Source organism: Mustela nigripes, chromosome 12 (genome assembly GCF_022355385.1).
Source record: "Mustela nigripes isolate SB6536 chromosome 12, MUSNIG.SB6536, whole genome shotgun sequence".
Lineage (NCBI taxonomy): Eukaryota > Metazoa > Chordata > Mammalia > Carnivora > Mustelidae > Mustela > Mustela nigripes.
This window is the reverse complement of record NC_081568.1, coordinates 111,918,336-111,940,425: the sequence shown is the minus strand read 5'-3', so window position 1 is coordinate 111,940,425 and position 22,090 is coordinate 111,918,336. Positions and strand designations below refer to the sequence as shown.

General features: G+C 37.0%; 1 protein-coding gene across 12 annotated transcripts in view; it reads left to right on the top strand.

Annotated features, from left to right (window-relative positions):
* The window catches only part of MEF2C (myocyte enhancer factor 2C), a 164,336-nt gene that overhangs the window by 73,675 nt on the left and 68,571 nt on the right, over positions 1-22,090 (top strand). For all 12 annotated transcript variants that reach the window (XM_059418213.1, XM_059418219.1, XM_059418216.1 and 9 more), the window contains one exon: positions 9,821-10,024. In XM_059418213.1, coding sequence (XP_059274196.1) covers positions 9,821-10,024 — 204 coding nt within the window. The remainder of the gene's footprint in view (positions 1-9,820; positions 10,025-22,090) is intronic.

The window sequence follows — 22,090 nt, the reverse complement described above, 5'->3', positions numbered from 1 at the left end:
AGAACTTGATATTTACATTACCTGTGTGTAAATCAGAGTCCCACCTTTTTTATTCCGCCTGTAAACAGACCTGTATTTTTTACCAACCAAAATGTTTCTCATTTTGTGAAATTTAAATAAACATTCGTAAATATAGAACTACTGCATGCCCACTAGTGTATACATGTGGTTCCCGCTGGCTTTAGTGGGAATGGCTGGAGGTCTTGAGGGCAGAATTGGCTACAGTGTCCACACAAAAAGAGCTTTGATTTATTGTCAGAATGTAGAAGCCAACTTCTTCTCAATTTTTGTATTGTTAATATTTTTTACTTTAACCTAGAGAGCTATCGTTACCTTAATTAATAAGTTATGCACTACTTTGCTTGTACTCATCAGAACTGCTGACAATTCTTAATGTATGTACGCTGCTCAGCCAACGGTTGATGGGATCCATGCTGTGCTGAATGTCAGCCCCTGAAATGCCTAGTTATCTAAAAGAAGGAACACTGACTAATGGAATGGAGAATGAATTTTGTGTGAAGAGGGTTCTATTTCTAATTCATCCAGGAACTAGCTTTGTGACCTTGGATATGGCAATTCATGTCTTTGTGTACAGTGTCATCTAAGAAATGGGATGATGAACTGTACCATATCCTAACTTGAAAGAGACACTGTCAAATGTAGTGGGATAACTTATTATAAGGTCTTTGAACTTATTAGAAAAAAGTCACCAGATAAAGTCAACACTTATCTAAAAGCAATTATAAGGGGCGCCTGGGTGGCTCAGTGGGTTAAGCCGCTGCCTTCGGCTCAGGTCGTGATCTCAGGGTCCTGGGATCGAGTCCCGCATTGGGCTTTCTGCTCAGTGGGGAGTCTGCTTCCCTCTCTCTCTCTCTGCCTGCCTCTCAGTCTACTTGTGATTTCTCTCTGTCAAATAAATTAAAAAAATAAATAAGTAAATAAAAGCAATTATAAGAAACAAATCCACACACAAATTTTAACCCAGTCTAATTTCTCTACTATTCAGTTTTACCAAATGCATGTTTTCCCAGTAAATTACTATGACAAAAAAGGAAAATAACAATATGAAATTTTGCTGTCTCAGCGGCAAATTTTCTATTAACATAGTTAGATCATGCATAGAAAGTTATTTTTAGTCATTCATTTTGGATTGCAAAAAATGTGTAATTCCTCCACCCATCTATCCATGCATTCATTCATCAAATATTTAGCCAAGTATTGTCCTGGGACCTCAGAGTACAAGATTGGAAAAGAGATGTTCTGGGCTGTCAAGGGAAGTTCAAGGTCTAGCTGAGAGAGAAACTCTAGTCTAGAAATAATAATGGTTAACACAAGTTGTCAGGTTCTAGGACAGCAATCTTTTACAGTATGTGACAAGAAATAACTGAGCCCAGTGCATCAGAGAAAAAAATACTACCTGCCTTGTATAGTGTTTCAGTCAACAAGTCACTTACACTTTTATTACAGCCTTAGATTAACTCCCAAGACTCTGTAAGATGCTTCGTATAACCTTCATTTTACAGGGGAGGAAACCGGGATTCAGAGAAGTTAGACAATTTACCCAAGAGCACACAGCTTGTAAGTGGCAGATCCTAGACTTGATTTTTAATTCCCATGTTTTTGTTTCTATGCCACACTGCTTCTTTAAAAACATTTTAATGAGATGAATTATCTCTACCATTACTTTTCTATGCATTTTCAGCACTGCCCAGAATTTAATATTATAACTCAAATTCTTTACAGTCTTTGTAGCTTATCTAGCTACAAAAAGTGACAGTGTTTTATTTCTTGGAATATAGAAATCAGAGGTGATTATGATGCCGTACTTCTGAGATTGAGTAACCAAAACTTAAGGCATCCTATAGAGGGAAACTGCAAAAATAAGATTCTCATTTTGAGCCATATTACCATTCACTCAGATCTTCCCCTTGATCTAGAAGCCTGTGCTACCTAGGCATTGAATCTGAACATCTAAAATCTGAAATAAATATGTTAAAGGTTACTCTAGTCCAGCTTCCTGTTAATTCAGGAACACCTACACCTTCCTCGATAAACAGCTGTACTTGAACATGTTCAGGAATGAACTGCTTCCTACTTTATGAGCCTAGATCCACTCTTTGGCAATTCTCCTCACTAGATTTTCCCGTTTTCAGCCTCTTCAAAAGATTTTCGGCAGGGGCGCCTGGATGGCTCAGTTGGTTGAGCATCGGGCTCTTGGTTTCTGCTTCTGAGTTGTGGGATCCAGCCCCCTGTGGCAGGCTCCAGGCTCAGCCATGAATCTGCTAAGATTCTCTTCCTCTGCTCCCCCCCCCCCGCCCCAGCACACACATACACATACTTGCGTGCACACTCGCTCTCTCAAATAAATAAATAAATCTTAAAAAAAAATAAAAGATTTTCAGCAGTGCTTTCTAGTTCTAGTCTGTAGAATAAAATGGAGTAACTCATTTGCCTTTTCGCGTACCACAAGTCTTCAGATCTTGGAAAGTGTTCAGCATATCACTTTTAACCATATTTCTCTGGATTAAACATTCCAGATTGCCTCAGTAATTTCTTTTTTTTTTTTTAAAGATTTTATTTATTTATTTGACAGACAAAGATCACAAGTAGGCAGAGAGGCAGGCAGAGAGAGAGAGGAGGAAGCAGGCTCCCCGCTGAGCAGAAAGCCCTATGTGGGGCTCCATCCCAGGACCCCGATATCATGACTTGAGCAAGGCAGAGACTTTAACCCACTGAGCCACCAGGTGTCCCTCCCTCAGTGATTTCTAATGCAAAATGTTCTTAGATCCTACATCAACCTGTTTGCTATCCAATAGACACTGATTTTGTCAGTATCATCTTAAAATGCAATGCTCAGAACTAAATACTGTGCCTAAGATTAATTAGTACTAACAAAAGATCATTAGAATTATTAATTTCCACTATAACTTTAGATCTTTGTCCCCAAATCAGCCACCACATTAATTTTCTTCCAACCCGAACCTGTAGAATTGTATTTTTAAAATATAAACGGAGACTCTAAAATTACCTGTATCATCATGCTATTTGTGACCAGCTTTCTAGTCCGTAGCAAGAGTTACAGATAGAGACTCTACCAAATTTATGTTAATACACTGGTCTGATAAGCATCTTCATTTAAACCAGTGATAGAAATGTCCGAGACAGAAGAGTTACTGAACTCTATGGCCCTTTACTAGAGACTTTCCCCTTAAACTTAACACTGATCAATCAATTCATATTTAAATCCTCTAAATTACTACTAGCTAGTCTCAATTCTGTAATATTGAGATGAGGATTTTATCAAATACTTTGCCGAATACATGTTCTTTGACAATCTGAACTGGAAGGTTCAATAAATTCTTGCTCAAAGAATGCAGTCATTTTGAACTCTTAGATCCTGCCCCTTTATCTCTGTATCTTGTGACTATAAAATTAAATTTTTATCTTCACACTTTATCATCCTTCATGATGAGTCATCTAGGCAAGAAATAAAGCCCACTTTTCTCGGAACTTTTTGAAATGTCTTTTTTCTTGAAATCTAGAGCATATGTACATAATATATTTCTCTCCATTCTTTAGCTACTTTATTACAGATTCCAAAATGGTATAGTCACTCTCTCTCAAGATTCATGTTACTAACATGTAAACTGTTAATTAAAACAAATACATATATCCAAAGTCTCTTATTTTTGAGAGATGAAATGATCAAAAAGGTTAAAAAAGTACATTTAGCAGAAAATTATATTGTTCCACTAAGACTATTTTTTTTAAAGATTTTATTTATTTGACACACAGAGAGATCAGTAGGCAGAGAGAGTGCAGGAAACAGGCTCCCTGCTGAGCAGAGAGCCTGATGTGGGACTCAATCCCAGGACCCTGAGATCATGACCTGAGCCAAAGTCAGAGGTTTAACCCACTGAGCTACCCAGGCACCCCAAGACTATTTTTTCTCTTGGTAGCAAATTTTTGTTGAAATCCTATGTAACTCAAGTTTTCTAAAAAGTCAACATAGGGACGCCTGTGTGGCTCAGTTGGTTAAGCCACTGCTTTCGGCTTAGGTCATGATCCTAGGGTCCTGGGATTGAGTCCCACATCAGGCTCCTTGCTCAGCGGAGAGCCTGCTTCTCTCTCTGCCTCTGCCTGCCACTCTGCCTGCTTGTGCTCTTTCTTTCTCTGACAAATAACATAAATAAAATCTTTTTTAAAAAAGTCAGCATAATTGAAAATTGGTTTCTCCCTCTAAAGCCTTAAGTACTCAGACCTTGAAACAGCTAATTTAAAAGTAAGCAAACAAAACAACAAAATCCCTACAGAAGATACTGCTGAATAATTGTTAAAAAATCTAAATGAGCTTAATCTTTACAAAAGTTATTTTAGTTCAAAAGTTATAAAATCAAGGTTATCTTAATTTCTACAGAAAAGGGGGGAAGTTCTTTGACTTCATGCCACCATTTTTTAGAACCTCATCTTTTTCATCAAATTTGGCCACAAACCAAATATTCAGACTTTAAAATAGACTATTTCCATTCCATAATTCACTGTTTCAGCAAATGTTCATTGAGTGTCCACTGGTCAGTCTGGGTGAAGCCACAGATGGGGTCTTTGGGAAACTTGAAAGCCAATAGGAGAGGCAAACTCATAAACAACCAACTCTATAATATTAGAAAAAGTCTCATAGTAAAGGTTTGTAAAAAGTTTTAGAGGATGACAGTGAGGGAGGAATGAGTTTTTTTCCAAATATAACAATGAAAGCTTCGTAGAAGAAATTGGCATTTAAACTAATTTAAGCCTTGCTGCTTGATTGGGAGCCTGCCAGCAACCAGATGGAAAGGGGGTGGGACGTAATACCACAATCAGCTTTCACTGAGTACAAGATAAGAAGTAACCAATATGGTAGGTTTCATTTCATATTCATCTTGATTCAGTTAACATCTACTGTTATTTTTCTTGTTCAGTCTAGAGAAAAGGTTGGTCAGAAAACAAAAACTGAATTCACCTCTAACTCTAGATAAAAGTACAATTTCAGATCATTACACATGACTGAAAATATAACACTATTAACTAAGTAATAAACTTTGCTTCAAATAAAGCAACTTGCTTTTAGCCTTAATGAATTAAATGAGTATTTTGTTCTCCAGCCATGAGGAGGAGACATGAACAAGGGAGATATATATGTAATAGAAGCCCCAGCACCTAGCACAAATATCTGACAGGGAGAATGGTCAATAAATAGTGCTTCTCATTTGGCATATAGAAAATGCTCAATAAAAACCGCTCAAGTTATATTTGTTTCTATGAACAGATTTACCAAATTTTTTATAACTCAGTTGTATGGAGGTATATTTAATAAGGTGCCTTTTCTCAATTTCAAATTCTGATTTCAATTCCTGATTCATACCTTGTAAGTTCTAAAGTAATTATAAATGTAAGATACCTAATGTAAGATGTATAAATGTGTGATGCCTGCCCTTATGCTAGGAGTTAAAACTTGAAGTTACTCTAAAACTCAATACTGAATCCTCTTACTGCAACATCATCATTATATTTGGGTCTGATTCAAGAAGTAAAGGAAAGAAAATTAAAACTGTCAGTGTTTTCTTTCTGTGCATATATTACATATTAAGTCTCTTTAATTCTGAAAACGAATGTCGAATTACAGTGTCCACTAAACAATACTGGCTTTATTCTCTTGTCAGTGCACCATGATTGATGTAAGCACTGGAAAAGAGCATCTCTTTGCCTACTACTATGAAAAGAGTTTTCTGTCTCACCTAAGGTTAAAAATAATGTTATTTTAATAGAAATGGACTTGTTCCCATTACAAATTATTGTCAAGTTATAAAAAATGTAATCATTACAATACATTATTATATTTAAGTATAAAAGCTCTGAGCTTCAATCTTTGTCATTGAGTGGCATATTTTAAACGAAGAGTAATATCCCAGGTCTCTTTAGAAAGCTTAATGCTTAAAAACAGTTTTATCTAGCCATGCACAATGAGAAAAAAGCATTCTAAAATACATTTTGAGTATGCTATGAGGAATATGAGCATAATACAGAATTAAATTTAGAGCAATTAAGAGTAGATTTTGAAGATATTTTCTTAAATGCTTTAATACAGTCAGCACCATTTCAGTTTGCAGTTTTAATGAGAAGAAGCTATATGTGCTGACTTTTTTGACAGGTATTATTAAATAAGTATGCATTATCCAGAAGCCTATTTGGTTACACAAAAGTTGAGGAGTAACTAAAAGTAAACACAAATAGTAGCTTTAATGATATTTCTGTGCTGAAATGTACTTTGATGGTGAGTGTTGTAACGTACTAAATTCTGAGGTTGAGTACAACAGAAACCATACTGTATTGAGACATTCCACCTACAGTTTGTGGTCATGAAAGTCTGATTAAAAGTGGTTTTAGATATATGAAAGTATTTTGGGCCAGTGCCTTCTGTATTGAATCTACTCTTACACTGTTTCACTAAATAAAATACCAATGTGCAAATACATCTGGGTAACTAAATTGCTTCTAAAATAAATATTAAAAGACATTTTATATAAATCTATGTAATTATTATGATTCTTTATCCCAAAGAGGTAGTCTTAATTCATTATTAATACCAATCATAACTCATCTGAATAAACTAGAATAAAAAAGCTTCTAAAGTAGTGTGATAATCAGATATGAAAATAAAACACTAGGTATATTTAGTAGAAGTACCTTAGAAAGACAATCAATAATCATAAAACAAAAAGTGGGACATTGGCAATTATTACAAAGAAAAACTGTCCAAAGTTGAAATGTAAATAATGTATCTGAGTGGAGATTGACTAGCTGATGTGGGCTGATAAATACCGTATTTTCCAAAGAATGATCAGAGGGGATTCCAGATTTCTGCTTTCTCTTTGTATTAGGAATAATGAGATCCTCAAATAGCCTTAATCAGTAGACTCTTCATAGCCACCAACATAGACATATTTTATAAGTCCTTTTTCTGTACATCAGCCAAGTGAGGGATGGGAACTAGGTTTATTGAGCTTCAGTGTTAAGCAGTATGCTCACTACTGTACACTGATGTTATTTTGTGCAGTCTTCACAGCAACACTAAGAATAGGCGTCCTCTCTATTTTAGATGAAAAATCAAACTCAGAAAAATCCAACTAAAGAACTTAAATGAATTTCTCACGACTAGCACATAACAGGTTCAGCATTCAAATCTGGGATCCTCTTAACCAGGCCCCATGTTCTTCCCTTTTTACCATCCTGCCTTTAATGCAAATGTGATAAAGCAATATAATCATTATTGAGCATAGATTTATCTTTTTAAAAGTCTACTGAAGATTTGATTTTTTAAAATGTCATGGGAAAAGCTTTCACATAATTTTATTTATTTTTTTAAAGATTTTATTTATTTATTCGACAGAGATCACAAGTAGGCAGAGAGGCAGGCGGCGAGGCAGGGGGGTGTGGGGGAAGCAGGCTCCCCGCTGAGCAGAGAGCCCGATGTGGGGCTCGATCCCAGGACCCTGGGATGACCTGAGCCGAAGGCAGAGGCTTTAACCCACTTAGCCACCCAGGCGCCCCATAATTTTAGATAATATAGATCAATTTGATATTTCTAGAAACTTCACTTAATAGTTCTCCCTATTTCATTTTTATACTACAGATCATTAACTTGTGCCCATATGTGTCTGCTGGTCCAAGCACTGGGCATACACTGTGAGCAAAATAAAAATGGCATAAGATCTTGTGAAACATGCACTGTAGAGGAAGAGACAGACATCAAATGATCACACACAAAAATACACAAATTATGAAATGTGAGAAGTGCTATTAGGGAAAAATAAAGGATGATAGATAAAACAGTATTAACAAAGTGTGGAGGATTGAGGAGACCAAAAGATCAGGTTTTTCTGTCTGTTCACCCACAGTTCCTGTCAATACATTTATATGTAGGTTTGTGGGATGGGGTAGGATTCAAAGTTCACTCTGAGGTCTCTAGTTTGGGTAACTGAGTTTATTGTGAGATGGCCAAGCCAGGAGGGGGAGCAGCTTCAAGGATGATGATGAGTTTAAGCTGTGGAGGTTTAAGAGATTACTAGCACATTCAGATAGATGTAGGACTGGAGGACATCCTTTGGGTGTCCCAAGACAAAAAAAAAAAAAAATTGAGGAGTGGGAATCTAGATTTGGGGATTACACACAAATACGTATTAGATAAAATAGGGCTGGCCTCTGCAAGATGGGTTAGATATGAAGGTGAGAAAAAAAAAATTTAAGTTGTCCATTTAAAAATCAACAAAGGAGGGGCGCCTGGGTGGCTCAGTGGGTTAAAGCCTCTGCCTTCAGTTCAGGTCATGATCCCAGGGTCCTGGGATTGAGCCCCACATCGGGCTCTCTGCTCAGCAGGGAGCCTGCTTCCCCCTCTCTCTCTGCCTGCCTCTCTGTGTACTTGTGATCTCTGTCTGTCAAATAAATAAATAAAATCTTTAAAAATAAATAAATACATAACAAAAAATAAAAATCAACTAAATTAAGTTAGTCAGCATTTCCCAGAGTATATGACTCAAAAAACCTAGCTTTGAAAACTGATAGTAAATGCTCCTCTAAATAAATAAATAAGCAAAGAAACAAACATTCTTTCAGGAAATGGTTTGGCAGGTTAAACAAAATTTAAAAATTTTTCCAGCCTTTAATATATCAATGTGCCTCATTTCCCAAATGCATTAAGCTACTGAACTTTTTGTCCTGAAGAGTATTTTATAGAAATGATATTCCAGAGAACACCTGCTGGAAAATGCTGGGCCATTTAAAAGCTTACAGTTAACAATGTCCATGGTTTTTGGTGGACAAACTAGAGTGTAATCAAGAAAGGAATGAAATTGGGAATAGTGAAATTTTTATTTGCATTTGGTATCCTTGCCAGATAGGAAGTATTCAAAGTCAGAGCTGTTGTAGACAGCTCATCAGGAGAAAGGCATTGTGAAGAGTGAATTTTAAAGATTGGAGATGAATTGAGGAAGGAATGATTTCAGACAGGGAGATCATCTAGGACAGGAAACTGATAAGGACGGGAATGATAGAGCTGCCTGGGAAGTAGACAAGAAAGTGTGAACCTGAGAAACATTTCAAGGGAAGGAATTATGGGACTTGGTAATAGATTAGATTAAAAGAAAAAAAAGGAAAAGATAATAATACATTTTCAGGCCTGAGAAGGGAGGAAAGATACACAAAAGATTGAAAACAGAACCCTAACGGTATTTTGACAAAAGTACTTCCCAACTTTCTGCTGCATTTCTAGAAAACATAATACAGCACTGTCTGAAAGCAGTCTTATCCCTTCGAATGTTTTCAGTTAAACAAAACAAATTCTTAAAAGTTTTGGACACACACACCAAGAATTTCTGAACACGCATCGAAAATGGTATGCATGTCCAGTCTTCACATGGTCAAAAAATGAGCTCCAAACTTATAATTGGGAAAGATGTTAACCATGCTGAAATTAATTTTCTCAAATCTTAAATTGCTCCAGAAAACATGAATAGTTCTCTGGTCACCTTCATTAAAATGCCCTACATTAAATCTGGCATTTACAGTTTCACATTCAGCAACAAGCTGGAAATCACACTTTTCAAATTCTAAGAAGAAATTAGTTTTAGATTTATTTGCTTTCTTTCCAAATGTGTTAGTGCCCAAGGGCTCTGACAACGACACACTTTGTTTCACAAAGGAAAAAAAGTAGTACTGTTAAAAAGAAAAAAAAAAGTTTTCTTTTCCTTTAAAAAAAAAAACACCAAAACTGCCTGGTTTTTTTTTCCAGGTGACATTTACAAAGAGGAAATTTGGGTTGATGAAGAAGGCTTACGAGCTGAGCGTGCTCTGTGACTGTGAGATCGCGCTGATCATCTTCAACAGCACCAACAAGCTGTTCCAGTACGCGAGCACCGACATGGACAAGGTGTTGCTCAAGTACACGGAGTACAATGAGCCGCATGAGAGCCGGACAAACTCAGACATCGTGGAGGTGAGAGCTCATGCGTGGTTGGCGAACCCCACCCCCCATCTCCACCCCCAGCTGAGTGGTGTGATGGTTGGACCTCCCCCTTCCACGCACACACGTGCACGCACACATACTGGTTCCTTTTCCTAAGGTGTTCCTGTTCCCCACGGATGTCCCCCGGTTATCACTCCAACATTACCCCACCCTTTCTATTCCTGCAAAATGCAAGTTAGAGCGATATGGTGATAAGGACAATGTAGATACCTGGTCCTTGCTAGAAAACAGGCACCACTGTCAACGTATTGACCTCATCCTCCACACGGCCGTATCAGGAATAAGACTTGGGAATTGTGGCCAACACAGGGCTTTACTGACTTTTGGTGATTTCTTTTAGGTATAGACTAGTGTCACAGCATCGTCAAAGAAAAAAAATATTTAAAAATGAACTCACCCAGCCTTATACTTCAATTTCTCACTTTGTCTCTTCTAATTCATTCTTCCTAATGCATTCTTACTGAAAGGGTAAAGACAATTATTCTGCTAGAAATGTTTTCCCCCCAATTATATCATTTAGTGTAGCATTGTTAATATACGCAGAATCAGAAATCTGATGAAAATGAATTTCTAAATGTTAGCTTGGTGTTTTATGAAAGTTAGATTTAAAACGTTTTATTGTGCCAGAAATAAATAAGCATCACATTAAAACACAAAAATGTTTTTGATTCATTAGCATAAGTAGCATTGCCATACAGTTTTAAACACTTCCTGCACATATCCTATTTAAATATTATTGCCTTATAATACCCTTCATAAACAGTGAATACTGAATCAAAAAAGACGTTCAGTGAGGACTGTCCCTATCTGTCTGTCTCCTTCACTTGTCTATCTCCTCATGATTAGTGATGGTGATTATGATTGCTTTCCCAGAATTAAAAGAAAACTAATAAATTTTTCAAAAGTATGTTTTCAGGGTCAGTTTACCAGAGTATAGGTTATTTTTGTCATTATTTTTAGACTGTTTCATATTATGAAAATAATTTAGCACTAATTTGACCAGTCTTATAATTGCCTAAGACTGATTCTCATGTCTTTGCCTTTATTTGGAAGTTTTTTGAAAGTATTGAGCTGGGGCACCTGGGTGGCTCAGTCGGTTAAGCATTCTACTCTCAGGTCTTGATCTCAAACCCCACTTTGCACTCCACACAGGGTATAGAGCCTACTTAAAAAATAAATAATATAAAACAATAAAAGTATTGAACTGATCGCCTTTTTTGTTTTTGCCTAACAAAGCCAAGCAAATAATTTCAGAAAACGAAAGTGAATAAACTTAATGTGGTATATGTATAAAATACTTGCAGATTTGCATTACTGAATGTCACTTTAGTTTTTCATTGACATGATTTTAATTGTGTGCCTTGATGTTGAAATTTAAGGCCATTTACAAAACTTACCTGAAAACTTTCCTGAAAAAATTTCTGGAAAAAATTTTATCTACGTATACCTGTAACTGTGAAAATTCATAAACAAACACGAATATGAACAGAACTGGTCAACGTCAAATCTCATAGGTGCTTCTGTGTGTGTGTTTGTTTATGTGAGTTTGTGTGCCTGTGCACTCACACACATTTAACGTAAGTTCCAAACACAAAACAACTCAATACTCAAGACTCCATCTCATTACCAAAACCATTACAACAGATACTTCAGGGTATCAGAGTTGAGCTAGAATTTGTCATTAGCCCTAAACTGCTCCAGTCCTTAACATGATGTAAAATGCAGTAGAACCATAGTAAAGTATTTGAAAAATGTGCTTTTAAACTTCGCTTTCTTAAAGAAGCTTAAAAATCTAGAAAATTCATTTTTCTGAGCGCTTTAGTCAGGAATATACTGTGTGATTTAACAGAGAACTTCACATTCTCAGGACTTTCATAATCTTGGACAGATGGGTATCTGAGCCAGACTTCTTTAAAGGCCATAAGAAGAGCACTGGGTTACAAGTCAGAGGGCTTGCATTTGAAACCTTGTCTTGTACAATCTTACTGTGTGACAAGTTAGCTACTTCTCTGGGCTGAAGTGTCCTCATCTTAAAAATGAAGGCATTGAGTTTGAAAGTCCTTTGCAACACAATTCTTTAAAAAGCAATACTTTTGAAAGAGAGTAAAGCAGCAGCTCTATTATCTTGCGTTTAATTCAGTAAAGCTCTGAATCTCTCAAAAAGATAGTCTGGGGGTCCTGGACCAAACCTAGGGATGGCTTGATTCTTGGGATGAACAGAACATATTATAAATCGGTCCTGCTCAACTACCTGAATCACACATTCTTCATCTATTTCGCTTTTCCATTTTAGTAATAATAGAGATAAATGAGGAAGAAGTAAGAGGGCTCCCTAAGCCTAATAAAATTTACATCACCCCCACATTGAGTATTTTTCTAAGTGCAGCTCATTGAAATCACTACTCTTGAAATACTTGGCGGGGAAGACGGCATCTGGATGGAAAACTGCATTTATAAGTTTCCCAAATAATTCTTTCATACACTAAGTTTGAAAACTTCTGCAGCCCTGAGACATAATTTGTGTTGGGGGTGTCTGACTGATTCAGTCAGTTAAGCATCCGACTCTTGATCTCAACTCAGGTCATGATTTCATGGTTGTAAGATCAAGCCCTGCATCAGGCTTTATGCTGGGTGTGAAGCCTGCTTGATTCTCTCTCCCTCTCCCACTGCCCTTCCCCTCCTTAAAAAAAAAAGATGTAAATTGTTTTGGAGGCTAGGAAACTGGGATACATCAGGGATTTGAGGAATCCATCCTTAGAATGAATCTAACACAAAGTTGAGAGTGAAGGTAGTTTACTACTCCCGGGTAAAATTTTAAATCCTATTTATTTTAATTTAATGGAATACATCTAACTGCGTAAGTTTAATGAGGAGCATAATATGTTTCATGAAGGGTCATTAGTTTTATATTTCCCATTTGGACCATTATCCCTCTCCCTTAACCTTCCAAAAACAGTTTACTCACAAGAAAAAAAGATTGGCACAGAGAGAGAAATAATATGATTCCCAGCATTTAGACCAAAATACAAATTTCTGGGCCATACTAGAGTAGTGTTACAGGGTCATAGGAAATTGTGCAGCGCGTGGGTGTTGAAAAAGATTCCTTCTTTTAGCAAAAAAGCTCTGCGTAATTATCATGTCTTTGCTTGATAATTAGCACTACTGTTACAATGGCACAAAGACAAAGACTTAATAGACAGACTGAGATAGGTTTTTTATTATTATATTATAATGCAGCTTGAATATCTGTTTAGATACAATATATAAATATGCCAGATTTAGTAAATGTGTTAAATTTTTAATCCATTGCTTTAAAAAAACAAAAACAGTTACTGTATTAAAAGCGCTTTCTTTGAAGAAAGTCCATTTTATTTTACTATATGACAAGTAGACTGGATATTAACTCAAAATGCTGGCTTATAAGGCTGTTGAAATTAAGTAGGGATTCTGATGATATTAAGGGAACTCTCCCCTTAGTCTCTTCCAACTGTCTTAGCTCCACTCCTGTCTCCCTTCTGCCATTCTACCATACAGTTGATGTTGGGCTCTATTCCTGGAAGATGTGGTGTTGAGCAATTCAAGATGACCTGAAGAATGCAAGGCCCACAGAACACGTTTTCGGGCCATCCTTCTCTTAACAATGATTTAGCAAGTGTCAGCTTATAGTCAGCACTGTACAAGGGATTCTGAAACAGCAGAAGAAGGCATTCTTGTTAAGGTTATAGAACGCATATAAAAAGCAGCTCAGGAACAGTTGGAGGGCTAAGGAGCCCTCATTAATGTAATACAGGCAACTCAAAGGAAGATATAAGCTAAACAATTGATCAAAAGTCATTCAAACAAGTCATTGATCCCCAGATCATTGCAGGTGGTCCTTGGAGTGGCAGAAGTCCCAGACAAGTTACCTCCGTATCAAACACATTTTCTAACCAAATACCCCTAAGAGATTGCCACTTAGCACCTGGCCAGGAGGGAGGATGTCACCCTTCAGTGATTCTGTTTTCATCCAGTCTGGGCCATTAGTCAATGACTAAGGGTGGAAGGGGAATAAAACACAGGGCCCTCTGTTGCTCCCTAGGAAATCAAAAAAGATGGACATAACCTGGGGAGGGTATGTGCTTTGGTGAGTGCTGATTCACAGACCTGTACCCCTGGGGATAAAAATACATGTTTATAAAAAATAAAAAATTAAAAAAAAAAAAAAAGAAATAAAGGGTATCTGCAAAAATCTAAAAAAAAAAAAAAAAGGTGGACATAACCCCTGCAAAAGAAATCTTGGATTTACAGTTGTTTCATCAAAGGATTACTTTTTTTTTTTTTAGATGCACAAATTAGCGAGAAGAGTGTGTGTGTGGTGTGTGTGTGTGTGTGTGTGTGTGTGTGTAAGAGAGAAAGGGAGAAAGGAAGATAGGAGAGAAAGAGATGATATTTACATGAAATTTTATTTTCCATCATCTGAATCTTGTTTGGATTTAAAGAATTCTAAGAACAGTCGTTCCACCAAAATGTTTCCTTGCATGGTAATAATTAAGGCCTGAATTAGAACTGGAAATAGCTTATAAATTTTATTATTTCACAATGCTCCTGGAGGTTATCAATAAGCTAACAACTTTTGCGTAGCTTGGTGAAAATTGAGAGCTATAATTTTTGTTGAAAACCAAATGCAACAAATAGTGGAAATGGACTTTTTTATAAGCCATGTATTATCAAATTTGGAAATATATGTAAAATAAGAAAATCTGTTTATTTTACTTGAGCTTTCATTGTATCTAAACTAATTGAGTAGGTTCCAATTTTACACTCTATATTACAAAATATGGATATATAAAGGACGCCTAAGGGGCTCAGTCAGTTGAGCTTCTGACTCCTGTTCTCAGCTTGGGTCTTGATCTCAGGGTTATAAGTTGGGGCCTGCTTAAAAAAAAATATGATGGGGGAGATAAAATTATTTGTATGCATGCTTTATAGATGTATATTACATATCAGTACTTTTTTTTTTTTGCAATGAAGTAACATGGCTCTTTCCATGGGCTTCTTTTTTTTTTCTTCATTTCAAGTATTTATTTAAATTCCAGTTCATTAACATATAGTGTAATATTAGTTTCAGGAGTAGAATTTAGTGATTTGTCACTTACATACCACATCCGGTGCTCCTCATAACAGGTGCTCTTCTTGATATGCATCATGGGTACTTAAGTGTAAAAGTGCATTCATTTATTTGTCTGGTTATTTGTTTTATTTTTTATTTCCTTATGCATTCAATGAACAAAGATTGGTTGAATTCCTGCCATGTAGTATGTGCCTTGGAATGCCTAGAGATACAAACATAAACAAGGCCCTCAAGGACTCTTGGTCCTTAAGATTGCGCACAAGGCCATGCATGTTCTGGTCCCCTGTTTTTATCTTCTTCTCCAGCCTCCCTCTTTTCTATTTCCCTCCCCCTACCACCGCCATCCTATATTTGAACCACCAAAACATGTTTATTTTCCTCAGCTTCTCCAAACCTGATTTGTTTTGTCTTTAACACTCCTTCCTTCAAGAAAGGTCCCAATTTATACTTTTGGAAAGCCATCCTTGAACTGTCCAATTTACCTCATGGTAGCCTTTTTTTCTGTATTAGAGTTAGAACTATGTTTCCTCCATCAAAGCACCATATTATGGGGCACCTGCATGGCTCAAGGGCTTAAGCCTCTGCCTTCGGCTCAGGTCAGATCTCAGGGTCCTGGGATCAAGCCCCACATCTGGCTCTCTGCTCAGCAAGGAGCCTGCTTCCCCCCTCTCTCTCTGCCTGCCTCTCTGCCTACTTGTGATATCTCTCTGTCTGTCAAATAAATAAATAAAATCTTAAAAAAAAAAAAAGGCACCATATTATCTGGTTCCTGTTCCACAGTAGATTTTAAACTCCTGAAGGGAAGGGACTGTGTACATTTTGTTTACCATTTTATCACTAGAACTTCATGTGAGGCCTAGAGACTATCAGGCCCTCAGAGTATATTTGTAGAATAAATAAACAGGGGGAGACAGTTTAATAAAACAGTTAATAACAGTGTACGTCCAAGTGATTATCATATAGCATAATATTACAAACCTAAAATGTGAAAAATGCTTTTATAGCTCCAATGAAACTTCATTAAAATTTGGCAAATTTTACCAAAGCACAATCCAGAAACTAAATCCAGATCTATGCTAATACAGTGACCACTAGCCATATATGACAATTCACATTTAAATGAATTGAAACTAGATAAGATGTCCAGTCCAGTTCCCCACTCGCGCTAGCCACATTTCAAGGTCTCAGTAACCTCCTGCAGCTAGTGACTGCCAGATAAGACAGGGAAGATATAACATGCATTGATTGTCACAGAAAGTTCCATGCAACAGGGCTGGTCTAGATTGAAATGTGAAAAGAGAGGCATTTTAAACTAATTGCGTTCTCAAGTTAACACCAAGATTAGTACTTCAATATAAAATTTGAGGAGTGCATTTTAGAAGTAAAGAGCTGTGTCACCATGAGATTTTAGAATCCCGAGCATAGATGTTCATTATGAGAGACACCAATTTGGGGCTAAACACTCAGTGTAAAACTAAAAACATATTTTACCCCTAAACCAATAACCACAGAGTCAATTGGTAGACTTACTACCTGGTCAGAAAGCACTTGCAAATTGTCCAGCCTGACAGGGAGCTAGGCAATGTGTGCTGTTTTTTTAAATGTGAAGCTTGTGAACGGAAAGGGGGTAGACCTTTCTTGTTACTATTTTAAATTTACTTGAGGCAACATGAACCAGTATTTAACTTTATAATTAGTAATTTCATTTCTTCAGAAAAGCAGGTTTTTTCTTTATGAAGGAACTTAGAGAAATAATATTCTTAAAGTCCATTAAAAATTTTTCTTAGGGTACTATAAAATATAATTAAAATAGTTCTTACTGCAGGTAACTCAGTAGCTCTAACCTGTCCTCTGTTAAACCAAGTATATAATTGCTTTTCAATAGATAGCAGTGAAAAAATGAAAAAAGGATTAGTATATTCCATAAAGGATTTAAACCTTTGGTGTCGAGGCTTCCAAGAAAAAAGGGAAAAAATGATTTTGTGAAAACAATGTTTTGCAAATTTCTACTAAATTGTAATGTTCATTTTTGTTTATATCTCTTTAGAAGACTTTTACTAGTACCTATAAATCACATTTATCTTTATTCCCCAAAGTCTAAGAGAAGAAATGGGCCTAAAAGTATCTTCACATTTGTCATGACGACCAAGTGGATTTTTAGATATCAAATTTGATATGTAAAAATGTGTTTCTTTTTAAAACAAGATTTTAACTTAATTTACATGTGTTTTGTGAACATGAAAAGCTGCTTCACATCTCATTTATTAAGAACATCATTGCTGAACAAATAAAGTGCATGTTAGATTACTCGAGTTATATGCACAAGGCAATAAAACTGAATTTCCTCTCATTTGTTACTGCACAGCTCTAATGGTGTATGGGCATTGGTACTAACAGCCGGCTGAAAAGTATTTAATAGTAGAAAATACAGTAGGTTTCAAAATACAGCCCTTTTCTCACTAATGTAACCTCTTTGTCATTACTAATCACCAGCACTTTATCATCAGAATTTCACATGATCATTCTTGAACTGGAACAAACCAAAGTTCTCATGTTTTGGAGCACCCCCCCACCCAGTATCTGAAAGTGAAAGGGGAAAAATATTTAGCCTGGATTTTTTTTTTTAATTTAAAGATTTTATTTATTTATTTGACAGACAGAGATCACAAATAGGCAGAGAGGGAGAGGAACGGAAGCAGGCTCCCAACTGAGCAGAGAGCCTGATGCGGGGCTCCATCCCACGAACCTGGGATCATGACCTGAGCCGAAGGCAGAGGCTTTAACCCACTGAGCCACCCAGGCGCCCCAAGCCTGGATCTTTATAGTCAATTTTTAGTGATATGTACAGATTTCATGGCATGTGGAATTTGATGTTGGACAACATATTTGAATCATAATTGGTTATCACCTCAGTAAAGGTAGCATTGTTTGGCCTTAAAAGTATCAAATCAGCTTTCAAAGAACAGAACATCCTTACTTCCTCAGGACTGGCTACTGAATATATCACTGTGGAATACTCAAAAGTGAAGTTTTAGGAACAATTCCAGAGTCCTGCCTACAGTCGGAATACAAGATGATAAGTCTTTTAATCAAATAATATTTGTAATTTCAGTTACCTCACTGAATTTTTTTAAAGATTTTATTTATTTATTTGACAGAGATCACAAGTAGGCAGAGAGGCAGGCAGAGAGAGAGAGGGAAGCAGGATCCCTGCTGAGCAGAGAGCCCGACACGGGGCTTGATCATAGGACCCTGGGATCATGACCTGAGCTGAAGGCAGAGGTTTAACCTACTGAGCCACCCAGGCGCCCCCTCACTGAATTTTTTAAAATTTATTATTCTAAGTCTGTCTCGCTTCCCTGAAAGACATAATGATGTTTTATTTATTGCTGTTAACTCCAACAGCCATCTCAATGAATGACACATTGTAGACATTCAATAAATATTATACACACACACACACACACACATATTTGTGTATATATACATATGCATATATACATATATATTTATAAAAGAACTTACTGGTGATCATTATAGTATAAATAAAATTAAACTTTACCAAATTTTCCTTGTTGAAGTCAAATATGTTCTAATAAAAATAAAGGTGAGAATCTTTCAAGTGAACCTGGGATGAATAAAGTTGTTGTTGTGTAAGAAAAAAATAGGCACAGTAGACCACATAGAAATACTACCTGTAGTAATGGTGGAAAGAAAAAGATCAATCTACATTGATTCCTGAGGAAGAGAGAAGCAACCTGTTGGTACTTTGGCCAGGATCTGACAAGAGGGATCAGTGGGTCTCAAATGAATAGCTTCTGGTCCAGTCTGAATCACTGGGACTCTTGCTTAAAGGCTGATTCGGACTCACTGGTATGCGGCAGGGCCAAAGATCTGTTTTTTTGACCAGTTCCCAGGTGATGCTGTTGCTGATTCTGCTAGTCGTGGACTAAACTTTGAGCAACAAAGATCAAGACTTTCCTTTCCAAACATCTGTTTTCTCCAGCATGGAATCTGAAAGTACATTTTTAAACATTTCTTTTTTGTAGCTTTACTGAGATCTAGAATCATATCATATAGTAGTTTTTTTTTAAGTGATATTTGGTGAAACTAATTCTTGAAAGCAAGGGCATTAGGTTTTCGGAAGTATTATGTGAAAGGCCTGTCACTACTCAGTTGAGTCACACTTTGTGTGTGAACACTGCATCTCCTGGCCTGGTCCCGGCCCTTGTGAGTGCCTGTCAGTTGGTAGTGGCTGGAACACGTGTTGAGGAAGATTCTGATTCTGAAAGCAGACCGCGCGGGTGGGCATGTGTGATATGATTGGTTTGCATGTGTGCTATGGGTGCAGAGAAAGTGGCTGCCATGCTTTCCTCCTTATTCTCACAGCCAAATAATTCATAGAACGTTCTGGGAAAAGACTTTAGACATGATCACTAAAAGGACTGTAATTAGGCAAGTGCTGCAAATGTGTACAACAGATTGGGTGGATAGATTATATTATTGGAAATCCATCTCATTTTACTAATAGCTATTTTGCATATTATCCAGTCATGTCTCAACGGCATTTACTATAGTCTCTGTTACCCTGAAATTTAGCCACCCAATGGAAGTTTCTTTATAAGGCAAAAAAAATTTCCTGTCAATTATTTCTAAAGGTCATAGAGTTAATGACTAGCTGGGAGGTTAATTAGATTCTGAAAGCCTCTTCATATCAATTAAATCTCTTATCTTTATGTTTTAGTAAATAAACTCAGTAACTATTTAGAGCTACTGTTTTAGGATAAGAAATACTATAAACAGTAAACTGTACAATGGGTATTTGGGGTTTTTTCTCACATCTGAGAAATTGTGATTACGAAATAAACTGATACATGAATTGGTGATAGTATCTTTTATTCTAGAATTTCTGAATCAGAGAAAAACTTATTTTTCGAAGTTGCATGCAAATGACTCTAGAGTCATAAAAAATGCCATCAGTGTAACCTCAATAAAACCATTTTGGAGAGGAAAAAGTAAGGTCAGAATTACCCTGAGAATGAGCTACCAACAAAAAACCAATTCTACTCTCTGTGGTTGCAGAAACAGAACTCCTTTCTGAGTTACTACACACATCTGTAAATAAGTGATATATTTAGTGCCGATGGCCTGACAATTAGAAACCCAATCATTTCTGTCACGTGAATTCTTTTTGGATAGTATAACCAGATTTCAGAATGAAATGATATAGATCTGCATTCATCAATAAGGTAGCCACTAGCAACATGTGGCTACTTAAATGTAAGTTAATTGAAATGACATAAAATTTAAAAGTTCAGCTCCAGGGCGCCTGGGTGGCTCAGTCGGTTAAGCACCTGCCTTCAGCTCAGGTCATGATCCCAAGGCCCTGGGATCGAGCCTCGCATGCAGCTCCCTACTCTGCAGGAAGCCTGTTTCTCCCTCTCCCACTTTCCCTGCCAGATCTCCTCTCTCGATGTCTCTTTCTCTCTGTCAAATAAATAAATAAAATCTTTGAAAAAAATAAAATGAAAGTTCAGCTTCTAGGTGCCCCTGGGTGGCGCAGTCAGTTGAGTGTCTGACTCGTGGTTTCTGCTCAAGTCATGATCTCTGGTGGTGAGATGAAGCCTTGCATTGGGCTCCAAGCTCAGCAAGGAGTCTGCTTGAGATTCTTTTTCCCTCCCTAGCCTTCCCCCATACTTCTCCCCCATCTAGTGCGAGCACTCTCACTCTCTAAAATAAATTAATTAAATCTTTTTTTTAATAAATAAATAAATAAATAAGTAAAAGTTCGGCTCCTAGTCTCACTAGCCACATTGCAAGTACTTGATTGCCACATGTGATCAGGGGATCCCATACTGGTCAGGACAGGTATAGAAATATTCATCACCTTCCCCTGGGCAGCACTGCTGTCAAGGATAGAATTGACAAATCCAGTGCTCTTGTTCATGACATGATTGCATGACGGCTGATGGATACACCTAAGAAAGGGCCTGTCCACTGGAGAGGATGCGTGCAGCCATTTTGTCTTTTGTTCCTCAGCAGACGTTTACTCCATGCCAGTTGTGTGTCAGGGTCTGGGTCAGGATACAGAAACCCAGTTAGGAAAGCTGAGCCACTCAGTCAGTGTTTATTCCCAGGAGAATATTTGTTAAGATAAATGTGATTTTTGTGGAGTGAGGTGAGAGGGAACACCAAGGCTGGGATTGACCTAAGGGATGAGAGAAAATGGAGGAAGGGACAGTAAAGAAGATTCGCAAGGAAAGAGACACAAGCTAGGTCAATTCTGGACTTGCACTTGAGGAAAGAAAGAGCACACAGGCACACGGCTTCTTCTGATTTTTCCTCAATGGAAATGTGAGAATTTTATCTTCATCTGGGCTTCATGCCTGGGGTCTCCTTAAAATGTGGTGGTTCTGAATGAATACCATGGTTGGGGGTAGGGGGAAGAAAGCTGCAGAGTGATTTTCTTGAAGAATGTTGTTGGAACAATGTCATGAGAGTTCACATTTTAAATTTTACATTTAAGAAATAGAACTTCAAAAGCCCCACAGATTTGGAGAGAAATTAAGTTCTAGTTATAGCAACATCACACACTAGTTCTCTAACCTGGGGCAAGTTATTTAACCATCTTGACTTCAGGTTCCTGCTCTGAGTCAGTATTGTCGACCCTGACCCAGACTTCCTCACATGCTGCTGTGATGATTACAGGCTATAAAAGATGTCAGAGTCCATTGTAAACTGTTGTTACATAAGGTGTTTTTATTTTCAACATCAAGGGGAAAGTTTAGGTGATAAAACTTGTTTAACCAAAGGAGAGAGAAGCAGCAAGTTCTTAATCTGAGAATAAATGTCTAACATTTTATATTAATAAGTATGTAAGTATACCATTCTTTTTTTTTTTTAAGATTTTATTTATTTATTTGACA